Below are 12356 nucleotides of genomic sequence, written 5' to 3'. Positions count from 1 at the left end.
GAAAGGCGCTGAATGGCCAGGCACGGAACGTACCCGGCCATTCATTGCTTCTAATTGTACCTGTGTCCTATAGACGCAGGTACAATTACATACCTCCCAACTTTCAAGTATCACCAAGAGGGAAAAAAAATAATATTTTAAGCCACGCCTCTAATCCCACCCAATCCCCGCCCATACACACCCGATTCAGCCCACACAGTGTCATGCTCCCATACTGCCTCCCACACAGTATAATACCAAATAGCTGCCCCATCACAGTATAATGCCCTCTAGCTGCCACCATACAGTATAATTCCCCCATAGCTGCGACCGTACAGTATAATTCCCCCCCTAGCAGCCCTTATATAGTATAATACCCACAAAGCTGCCCCTAGTGCCAGTGCCCATATATAAAGTGCCAATGCCCTCTCGATAGTGCCAAAGTGCCCATGTAGATAGAGCCCCTATATAGTGCCACAGTTTCCATGTTGATAGTGCCACCCCCCTGTAGATAGCTCTACCCCCACCCTGTAGATAGCATCATTGGGACTCCCTCTAGGAGCAGAATCCCCAGCCAGGGCATAGGCCGGGGATTCCTTTCCTAGACGGAAGCCCTGATGTCACTGTTTATATATGGACAGTGACGTCAGTGACTACTCATTGAGTGAATCCCCGTTGCTGACTCTGGCCGGGGATTCTGCTCCAGGAGCAGCCACTGACGTCAATGTCTATGTATGGACAGTGACCTCAGGGGTTTCCTCTAGGAGCGGAATCCCCAGCCAGATTATCGGCAACGTGGATTCCGCTCAAGGAGTATCCACTAATTCTGAAGCAGGGAACTATCAGCTCCCTGCTTCAGAATTAGTTCAGAGCGGAGAGAGCTCCTCCGCTTGCCAAAGACTCCCCGGTCACAGCGTTACTTTAAGCGCTGTGCCCGGGGAAGTCCTTGATGGTACTGTCCATATATGGACAGTGACATCAGTGGCTAATACTTGAGCGGAATCCCCGTTGCCGACTCTAGCCGGGGGTTCCGCTCATAAATGGACAGTACCGTCAAGGGCTTCCCCGAGCACAGTGCTTAAAGTAGCGCTGTGCCCAGGTGGACCCTCGGCGAGCGGAAGTGCTCCCTCTGCTCCTCCACTATGAACTAATTCTGAAGCAGGGAGCTGATGGTTCCCTGCTTCAGAGTTAGTTTGACAGCAGCGCATACCGCCCGGGACAGCGGGACACCGCCCGGAATCCGGGACGGTTGGGAGGTATGAGATAGATAATAGATAGATATAGTATGTGGGTGCAGCAATGGGAGCATTATTCTGTGTGGGGGCAGTTATAGGTGCATTATACTATGTGGAGCACACTAAGGGGTCATTATCCTGTGTGGGGGGCCCACTGGGTTGGGGCGCACTCAGATGTGATTTACCCCCCCAGCCCGTGCTAAACCCCTAGCTCTGCCTCTGGTCCAAGCAAATTATAAATGCCTTGAGGGGTGTAGTTTCGAAAATGGGGTCACTTCTTGGGGGCTTCCACTGTACTCTGGTACCTCAGGGTTTTGCAAATACACCATGGCGCCCAAAAACCAATCCAGCAAAATCTGCATGCCAAATAGTGCTCCTGCCATTCTGAGCCCTGCTGTGTGTCCAAACAGCATTTTATGACCACATGTGGGGTATTGCCATACTCTGGATAGATTGTGTTACAGATGTTGGGCAGCTTTTTATCCTTTAACCCTTGTAGAAATTAAAAAATTCAACATTTTAGTGGAAAAAATGTTGATTTTTATTTTCACTGCCTATTTCCACTAAATTCAGCTCTAATCTGTAGGGTCTAAATGCTCTCTATATCCCTCGATAAATTCCTTCAGGGCTGTAGTTTCCCAAATGAGATCACTTTTGGGGGGTTTCCACTGTTTTGTTCCCTCGGGGGCTTTGTAAATGATACATGGCACCCGTAAACTATTCCAGCAAAACTTGAGCTCCAAAAGCCAAATGTTCTTCTTCCCTTCTGAGCCCTCCCGTGGGTCCAAACAGCAGTGTATCACTACATTTAGGGTATTTCCGTAATCGGGAGAAATTGCTTTTCAAATTCTGGGGTGCTTTTTTTTTCCTTTATTCCTTGTAAAAATTGCAAATTTCTGCGTTTTATCAGAAAAATTGCAAATTTCACAGCATAATTTCTCTACATTCAGCATAAAATGCCCCTCGATAAGTTTCTTCAGGGGTGTAGTTTTGCAAATGTGACATGGCGCAGCAAACCATTCCAGTGAAATTTGAACTCCAAAAGCCAAAGGGCGCTCCTTCCAATGTAAGCCATGCCGTGTGTCCAAACAGCAGTTTATAACCACATATGGGGTATTATCATTCTCAGAAGAGTTTGCTTTACAAATGTTGGGGTGTTTTTTCTCCTGTATCTATTGTGAAAATTGAAAAATCTGAGCTAAAACTACATTTTTTTACAAAAAAAACTTAGATTTTCATTTTCACCGCCTAATTACACTAAATTCAGCATATAACCTGTGGGGTCAAAATGCTCACTATACCACTCGATAAATTCCTTGAGGGCTTTACTTTCCCAAATGATGTCACTTTTGGCGGGTTTCCACGGTTTTATTCCCTCAGGGGATTTGCAAATGCGACATGGCACCCGAAAACCAGCAAAACTTGAGCTCCAAATGTTCTTCTTCCCTTCTGAGCCCTCCTGTGTGTCCAAACAGCAGTTTATTGCCACATATGGAGTATTGCTGTAATCGGGAGAAATTACTTTTCAAATGTTGGTGTGCTTTTACATTTACATTTATAAAAATGCTAATTTTTGCACATTTTCTCCAAATTTTGGTGTTTTTCCACGAATAAATACTGAACGTATCCACCAAATTTTACCACTAACACACTGCAGGGTGCATGCCCAACTAGTACAAGGCAATGGCGCAAAGTTGTAGCAAGTTGGAGGGGACTGGTAGTGATATAGAACAGCCACGGAGATGTCAATCAAGCATGGAAAGGTGGGTTTGGATTAAGGACTGTGTGACTCTTCAGGATAGCGGCACCGCCCCATGACCCTTTAATGAGTAATTAGCATATAGTGTGCGCCGTTTTAAAAGTTTTTTTGATAGATTTTGCTGCATCTGAAAAAACCATGCAGGGGAATGTTTGGAAAAATGTCAGGTCATGTTTTACTGCATGGTGGCGGTTCAGGGGGTTAAAGCTGCCTGACAGGTTCCCATTAAATATGCAATGAATTGAAAACAATGCCATGTGCCCTGCAATTTTGTTATTCTAAATATATCCTATATAATTAAAGCACCAGAACAAAGCTCTGACATATATACAGTACCAGAACCAAGCTCAATACATAAATACAGCACCAGAACAAGCTCAGTACATAAGCACCAGGACCAAGCTCAGCACATAAATACAGCACCAGAACAAAGCTCAATACATAAATACAGCACCAGAACAAAACTCAATACATAAATACAGCACGAGAACAAAGCTCATAATATAAATACAACACCAGCACAAATACAGCTCAATTTAGTGCAACCCCAGCCGTATAGGTTTGCACGGCGTAAATCTACATCTCCCAGTATGGCCCAAACAATTGTAATCATATACTGGGAGTTGCTGTGTCACAAAAGAAAAAAAATCATACCACTAATCATCTTGCTGCAGATCATACAGTGGCTACAGTACTGATTAGAGGCAGAATAAACATTTAGATTAAGTGACTCATCGGTGATGTCTTCTCAGTTTCTAGTTGTACTTTTTCTCTTTTCGTCTCCATCCGGTCCAGACCTTTATGATGACTTCTCCCGGCCACGGCCCATTTCTGCAGTGTGCCGCTCATATGTCTTCAGCTTCTCACTTTTCACACACACACTACGCCACATACTACGCCCCTAAATATAATAGCGCTATACACTGCACCTCGAATTATAATAGCGCCATATACTGTGCCCCACACACACACACACAGAGCCCCCTATAGATAGTGCCCTACATAGACCTCTCTGTAGATAGAGCCCCCTGTAGATAGTAGCCCCTGTAGACAGTGCCCCACATACAGCCCTTCCCTGTATATAGTGCCCCATATATTGCCCTCCCCTGTAGATAGTGCCCCACATATAGCCCCCCTGTAGATAGTGCCCCACATATAGCCCCCCTGTAGATAGTGCCCCACATATAGCCACCCTGTAGATAGTGCCCCACATATAGCCCCCTGTATATAGTGCCCCATGTCCCCACTTATAGCCCTCCCCTGTAGATAGTGCCCCACATATAGCCCCCTGTAGATAGAGCCCCCCTGTAGATTGTGCCCCACATATAGCTCCCACTGTACATAGTGCCCCACTTATAGCCCCCCTGTAGATAGTGCCCCAAGTATAGCCCTCCCCTGTAGATAGTGCCCCAAGTATAGCCCTCCCCTGTAGATAGTGCCCCACATATAGCCCCCTGTAGATAGAGCCCCCTGTAGATTGTGCCCAACATATAGCCCCACTGTAGATTGTGCCCCACATATAGTCCCCACTGCAGATTGTGCCCCTCATATAGCCCCCTCTGTAGATAGTGCCCCCTGTAATTAGAGCCCCCTGTAGATGCAACTCAGACTTTTAAAAGAAAAAATACCCTTTACATACTCACATGATCCCATTCTCGCCCCATCCTGTGGCAATGCAGGCCTTCTCTCTTCTGATAAGGTCTGCTGGGGTCAAACGACGCAAGTGGCGTGATGAAGTCATCGCGCCGCTTGCGTCGTTAAAAGGCGCTGAATGACAGGGCAAGTCATTCTGCCCTGACAATCAGCGCCTTTCAATGATGCAAGTAGCGCGATGACATCATCACAACACTTGCGTGTTGGAAGGTGCGGAACGTGCCCTGCCATTCAGCGCTTATGCATGTAACTGTATCTGCGTCATATGGACGCAGGTACAATTATAGTGCAGGAGGGAGTGGCAAAGGGAAGCTCATCTCGCCTTATGGACTGTACGGCCCTTACAGTGATGACGAAACTACAGAGGATGACATCAGTGCTTTGTGCATATTCCAATACAAAGCTTTATGCGTTTAAAGTCCACCTCATTTGTTCCCATACGTTTTTTCTCAAGATTACTTCAGACTTCTTTTTTTCTTGTGGGGGCCAAACCCACAAAGCACATCAGCCACATTTACTAAATTATGTCCTGTTTGCCGAACAACAAAAAGGCAGATGGTGTTACATTTCTGTAAACTGACCGCTTGGATGTTATCTTATTGCAGTGTGGCGTACTCACTTAAAATGGCAAAGCTTTTAATGCTGGTTTTACAGTATAAGGTTAAACACAAAGAGCCAATTTCCACACTTCATCAATTTGGAATAGATTTACATACCATGCATTAAAGCCATCTTCACTTTTGCAATTCTGGAAAAAATCAAATAAAACAGGACAATAGTTTTCTGTGACAATCCAATTTGTTTTTTTCTCTCTTTGGTCTCCAGGAATGTCTGTACTGGGCTATATACCACAGACCCACATTTATATTCACTACCACCCCACCTGCCATTTGCACTTGTGTCTCCTCCTTGTCTGAGGATGACTTTGGGCATCAATGTGTTTCCCTAATACAGCTACACTAGTGAGTGTAATTTTATCTCTAAACAGTGACTAGCTCAGAGGGATAATGTGGTACACCAAGTGACTTCAAAGAACCAAGAGATGCTTTCGTTTCTGCCGAACTAATAGCCACTTTGAGGGCTGTTTATTGGGTGTAATTACACTTTACCTCTTCTTTAAGAGGGCTTGTAGTGCTTTTGCCTTACCGTGGGCCTACCAAGGGAACTATGGCTGCTGGGTAGGCAGTGTTTGTTTATGCTTGTCCACAGGGTCATACTCCAAAATCATAGGGCTCCATAGCTGAACTCAGAGTAGACTCAACTAATTTACAAAATGTATGTTTTGTTTTTTTTAGTTAATGTCTATGAATGCATTTTCATGTACAAAATGATGTGCTGATTAATCATTGTAGGGTATTTTAGACACAGAGCTACAATTCCCCCTGCTTCTCTTTACACAGTTATAGAGATAGTGCCTGTTCACATCACCGTTCGTTTCCGCCTAGGTGTTCCATCGGAAGTTTCCGTTGGGTTAACGCCTTAGCGGAAAGTCAAACAGAAACCTCCGCTTCCGTTTCCCTCCCCATTGAACTCAATGGTGACGGAAACCTAGCTAATGGTTTCCGTCTGTCACAGTTGTGACGGGGTTCCATTGTTTTGGACGGAATCAATAGCGTAGTCAACTGCTATTGAGGAACCCCTCAACAGAAACGAACGGTGATGTGAACAGGCCCTTAGATGATACATTTCTGGCTTCCTGCATTCAGCAGTGAGCTCCTCCAAGTGATGGGTACATGGAAACGCTATAAGTGTGTGACAGAGAAGCAGTTAAGTGCCGGGACTCTCTTACTGCAGGCCACAGAGCAGTCTCATGGTCTGCATCTATGGTAGGTATGCCACTACTCTTCCTTATAGACTGCTAGGACTTTAGGTGAGATTAAAAGCTCTATTTAAACATTGTTTTCCTTTAATAAAATGTCTATTGCAATTCGTTAAAAGGATCAATTGTCTTAAACCACAGATGTCAAGTTTTCATCAAGCCATCAATAAGTAGTTTTTGCCTAATTTATGACTTTCCCTTACCTCAAATTGTAGTAGTGCCTATGGTCAGATGGTCTAGTCTAGAATGAACAATACCCTATAACGGCTCTGGTCACTTGAATGTTTCTATTGATTTACATGGCACATTTAACTAACCATTTCTTTGTGCATCGCTAACAATGGGAGGATAATTCAGTTATTTAATATCCGGTTATATACTTTTCCCTTTTTGACTCAAATAATGTCAGTGGCTTTGTTAAACTACAGATATGTATGATCAAGTACTGAAGTTTGGAGCTTACATTGTGGATGGTTTACGTGAATACCGAAAGCCTGTGCTGGTGTACATACCACCTCAAGCTGAACTGAGAGGAGGGTCATGGGCTGTGATTGATCCTACAATTAATCCAAGGCACATGGAAATGTATGCTGATAAAGAGAGCAGGTAAGGCCTTGAATTTGATTCTGTGCACAGTTTTGATTACTTTAGGAATTTTCATTTTTGTAGTGGTGGTTTCCCTGTTTACCTCCAGCTGCTGTTGCTGTCCAAGAATAGAGACGCTTGCCATTGTTATAAAGCAGCTTTGGATGATGATCATATGACACTATTGTTATTTTAGTCCTTCATGAGCAATATTACCTACTGACAACAACGAACTTTATCCTTCATAAACAAGGATATCAACTTATACATTTGTAAGCTATGCTTTACGGGGATTTTCAGGATGATTTGTCACCCTGATAGTGTAGTTCTGTTATAAACAAAGATATAACTTCTTATTATTTAGAGAACCTTCTTCCAGAAAAAGGTAAAAGATGAGATCATTGCTTAATTTGTGAAGCTAACATACGTTGTTGCATGTTTTATATTTTTTCGTTTTTGTGTTCTTTTGCAGGGGTGGTGTTTTGGAACCAGAGGGTACTGTTGAAATAAGGTTCAGGAGAAAGGATTTGGTGAAGACAATGAGGAGAGTAGATCCAATTTATATTCACCTGGCAGAGAGATTAGGTGAGTGCTCTCATCAGTGAGTTTTCACATGTGCTTGTTATTCATTTTAATTTAAAGAGGCTCTGTCACCAGATTTTGCAACCCCTATCTGCTATTGCAGCAGATCGGCGCTGCAATGTAGATTACAGTAACGTTTTTATTTTAAAAAAACGAGCATTTTTGGCCAAGTTATGGCCATTTTTGTATTTATGCAAATGAGGCTTGCAAAAGTACAACTGGGCGTGTTGAAAAGTAAAAGTACAACTGGGCGTGTATTATGTGCGTACATCGGGGCGTATTTACTACTTTTACTAGCTGGGCTTTCTGATGAGAAGTATCATCCACTTCTCTTCAGAACGCCCAGCTTCTGGCAGTGCAGATCTGTGACGTCACTCACAGGTCCTGCATCGTGTCGGCACCAGAGGCTACAGTTGATTCTGCAGCAGCATCGGCGTTTGCAGGTAAGTAGCTACATCGATTTACCTGCAAACGCCGATGCTGCTGCAGAATCATCTGTAGCCTCTGGTGCCGATGTGTCCTCGCTCGTCTGACACGATGCAGGACCTGGGGCAGGAAGTGAGTGACGACACAGCGTGATCTCTCGAGAACACGGCTGTGTCTGCACTGCCAGAAGCTGGGCGTTCTGAAGAGAAGTGGATGATACTTCTCATCAGAACGCCCAGCTAGTAAAATAAATAAAAACGCCCGATGTACGCACATAATACACGCCCACTTGTACTTTTACTTTAAACACGCCCAGTTGTACTTTTGCAAGCCTCATTTGCATAAATACAAAAATGGTCATAACTTGGCCAAAAATGCTCGTTTTTGAAAAATAAAAACGTTACTGTAATCAACATTGCAGCGCCGATCTGCTGCAATAGCAGATAGGGGTTGCAAAATCTGGTGACAGAGCCTCTTTAAACCTAAATTGACCTAGAGACAAGTCTTGTTGAGACTTCAAGGCTCTGTTCAGACCTCTTTTTTCCCCTACAATTGGCATATGTGTTTGGAACATCTCCTGACGTATACACCGAATGCAAAACCCCGAAGTATACAACAGTATGACAGTATGTCATACAGATTACCAATATGCAAACTCCTAGAGCATTTGTAATTTGGGCTAGGTAGTGTTAAAAAAAAAAATACCCTCCCATCAACTAATGGACAACTCCATATATACTTATAACATACCATAAGAAAGGAGTATATAGCTATATATATAAAGTATAGCAAATTTTATTTTACATATAAGACAAACAATATTAAAAAACATGACATCTCAAGGCAAGAAAGACTCTCTAGTATTAATACATGTTATAGCAGGAATAACCATAAATGCTGGGTCAAAGACATGTACTGTGTCTATAATAGAATCACATATAATGTATGGATGGCTGTGCGTAAATACACAAAATTCAAAAATAACCCCAGAATAACTCCCTTACGTAATATTCTTATTTCTTCTAGAAGATTTCTGTAAGGGTATGTGCACACACACTAATTACGTCCGTAATTGACGGACGTATTTCGGCCGCAAGTCCCGGACCGAACACAGTGCAGGGAGCCGGGCTCCTAGCATCATAGTTATGTACGATGCTAGGAGTCCCTGCCTCGCTGCAGGACAACTATCCCGTACTGTAATCATGTTTTCAGTACGGAACAGTAGTTCCACGGAGTAGCAGGGACTCCTAGCATCGTACATAAGTATGATGCTAGGAGCCCGGCTCCCTGCACTGTGTTCGGTCCGGGACTTGCGGCCGAAATACGTCCGTCAATTACGGACGTAATTAGTGTGTGTGCACATACCCTAACTGGTATCAGAGAAAGTGCCAGTGCATATTAATCTTTTTGAGTTTAATCAAGAGCCAGCCTTACCCATCTCAGCATTAGAATGGTCCCCACGACCAGTATGTACCCCAACATGCGTTAAGCGGTAATCTGCTTCCTCAGGGGGTGCATAGTGACCGGACACTATCTGGCCCATATATATTATGGATAACAAGTGTACCTAATTTCTAGAACCGCGCCAATGAGCTCTCGGAGCATGCCCGTTGTTCACTCCTATTTAAAAAAATAAATAAATGTTGAACAAAAACATATTTTGAAACGTTTAGGAATTGCAACCATTTTTCTACACAGCCTTTTCATTTCCGGGGCATCAAAAGTAATTGGACAAATTAACATGGTTCTTATTTAATACTTTGTAGAGAATCCTTTGCAGGCAATGACTGCCTGAAGTCTGGAACCCATGGACATCAAACGCTGGGTTTCCTCCTTTGTCATGCTTTGCCAGGCCTTTACTGCAGCGGTCTTCAGTTGTTGCTTGTTTGTGGGTCTTTCTGCCTTACGTTTTGTCTTCATTTAAGTCAAATGCAGCTCGATCGGATTGAGATCTAGTAATTGACTTGGCCATAGCAGAATGTTCCACTTATGTGCCTTAAAAAAAACTCCTGGATTGCTTTCGCAGTATGTTTTGGGTCATTCTCCATCTGTACTGTGAAGCGACGTCCAATCAACCTTTCTGCATTTGGTTGAATCTGAGCAGAAAGTATATCCCTGAACACTTCAGAATTCATCCGGCTGCTTCTGTCTTCAGTCACATCATCAATAAACACTAGTGACCCAGTGCCTTTGGCAGCCATGCATGCCCATGCCATCACACTGCCTCCACCATGTTTTACAGAGGATGTAGTGTGCTTAGGATCATGAGCCGTTCCAAGCCTTCTCCATACTTTCTTCTTCCCATCATTCTGGTACAGGTTGATCTTAGTTCCATCTGTCGAAAGAATGCTGTTCCAGAACTGGGCTGGCTTCTTTAGGCTCTTTTAGCTCTTGACAAAGTCTAATCTGGCCTTTCTATTTTTGAGGCTGATTAAAGGTTTGCACACTGGTGGATTGTCTTCTGGAACAAGGGAAAGCATTTCAAAGAAGAGGAGCAGCTTTGGAAAAGTCTTAGATATGGGAGTGGGAGGTGGTTACAATTGATGAAGACAACATTCCATTCTTAGCAGAGCAGAGTGCACAGCTAGGCACATACGTACAGATTAATAGACAAGTGCAGAATTACTGGGGGCCGTAAATATTGGGGTAAGAAATTTAAACTATATTCTGGGGAACATTTGTAACCATTGAAGGGGTTTCCCCAGAATCATAAATTATCATGTATCCACAGGATAGGTGATAGTTTTCTGATCACTGGGGACTCCACTGCTAAGACCCCCACTAATGGGGAAAATGGGGGTCCAAAACTCCCGTTCCTCCTTACTGCTCGCTCACAGTGAGTAGGGCCTCGAGTGAAGCAGTGTTTGAACATGCGCGCTCGCGTCCCTTTTAAAGTCTATGGAAATGACAAACAGCCGAGTACAGTGCTTGTCTGTTTTAGTCATTCTCGTAGACATTGAATGTAGTGGCAGGTGCCTAGTCGGCTGCTACTTCATTAATGCTCCTCTTCACAGCGGCGGGGGGGGGGGGGGTGCAGTGAGGAGGATTTGGAGGTTCGGGATCCCCGTTCTAACAATTAGTGGGGTCTCGGTGGTGGGGGACACACCTATCCTGTGGAAGATCAGAAAAAAAATATTGAAATCATTAAAACTCCAGGTGGTGCACCACTTGTTCAGCAATGAAACCCATTTAAATTGCATGTATATTAGAAAGTCCACAAAGGCCTCTGCACTAGTAAATATTAAAGCTCCCATTACCTGAATGAGGGAGCGATCTTTTTTCACAGTTGACCTCAGTTAGCAGAAGGCAATATACTGTTCTGTTTTTTTATATATAAAAGCCACTAGTCTGCATTTTTGTGGTCTACTTAGGGTTAAAATAATTTACTGGGGAGGCCATGGTTAATATGTAGTTGTACATTTAACTAGCAGATCCAATTCAAAACGCAATATTATATATTGGGATTTTATCTAGATTCCTAATATAATCTTTATAGTGAAACTGCCAAGAATTGAATCTAACATATAGAAACACACCTCTTTCATAGCTTGAACTGGCCTGGTTATAATTTGGCGTAATGGACACTCATGTCTATTATTTTGTTCATTGATGTTTCTACATTTATACATCTATTTACATTTCAACTTTCCAATCGTTTTTACAGTGTTCACGCTTTTCTTCCAAACCTTTTTCTTCCTTCCTGGTTTCTCACACCATTTTCTTGCCCACCTCTACATTTCTCTCAAGATTCACTGTTTGTGTCTATGGGGAAAATGTATTATTATTTCTATGCAAGTTTTTCTTAATAAATTAGGCGCATCTTACTCCAGCGCTCTTTAGATAAAGACTGATGTCTGATACACCAGTCTTAATAAATGCCCATCTATGTCCTCTTCATTACCAAATGAGCATTTCAGACATTAGAATATTTACAACAATTTTCATGAAGGCATATATTTAGAGAGAATCAAACGAGCCTTGTGCCATAGATAAACATCTTCTGTAGATAAAATTGCTATCAAACTCATTTGTTTTCTCTTATTGTTCGGCTACTTATTCAGTATAGTTGCATTTTTTTCCAGATTTTTCTTTCTGGCCAATTTAAAATTTGTCAAAGTTGGTCTTCTTCTGGATCACTGCCCCTTGATATTTCACGCACTCCATTTGCCACAAACAAGCCGTGGGGTCACGGTTCATGCTGACTTCAGCAGAAATGGGGAGAGCTCCATTTATCATATGCTGCCTGCTGAATTTCTATCATTAACCAGGGGTTCATTGCCTTCTTTAACCCCTCAGACTCTATTACCTTAGGAGATTA

At 43.1% G+C, this 12356-nt stretch overlaps 1 protein-coding gene across 2 annotated transcripts in view; it reads left to right on the top strand.

Annotated features, from left to right (window-relative positions):
- Positions 1 to 12356, top strand: part of ACACA (acetyl-CoA carboxylase alpha) — a 454335-nt gene that overhangs the window by 386428 nt on the left and 55551 nt on the right. For both annotated transcript variants that reach the window (XM_075853501.1, XM_075853500.1), the window contains exons 50-51: positions 6874 to 7051; positions 7503 to 7615. In XM_075853501.1, coding sequence (XP_075709616.1) covers positions 6874 to 7051; positions 7503 to 7615 — 291 coding nt within the window. The remainder of the gene's footprint in view (positions 1 to 6873; positions 7052 to 7502; positions 7616 to 12356) is intronic.

The sequence above is a fragment of the Rhinoderma darwinii genome, chromosome 2, assembly GCF_050947455.1.
Source record: "Rhinoderma darwinii isolate aRhiDar2 chromosome 2, aRhiDar2.hap1, whole genome shotgun sequence".
NCBI lineage: Eukaryota > Metazoa > Chordata > Amphibia > Anura > Rhinodermatidae > Rhinoderma > Rhinoderma darwinii.
The sequence above is the reverse complement of the archived record's forward strand: the minus strand, read 5'-3'. Positions and strand labels throughout refer to the sequence as shown.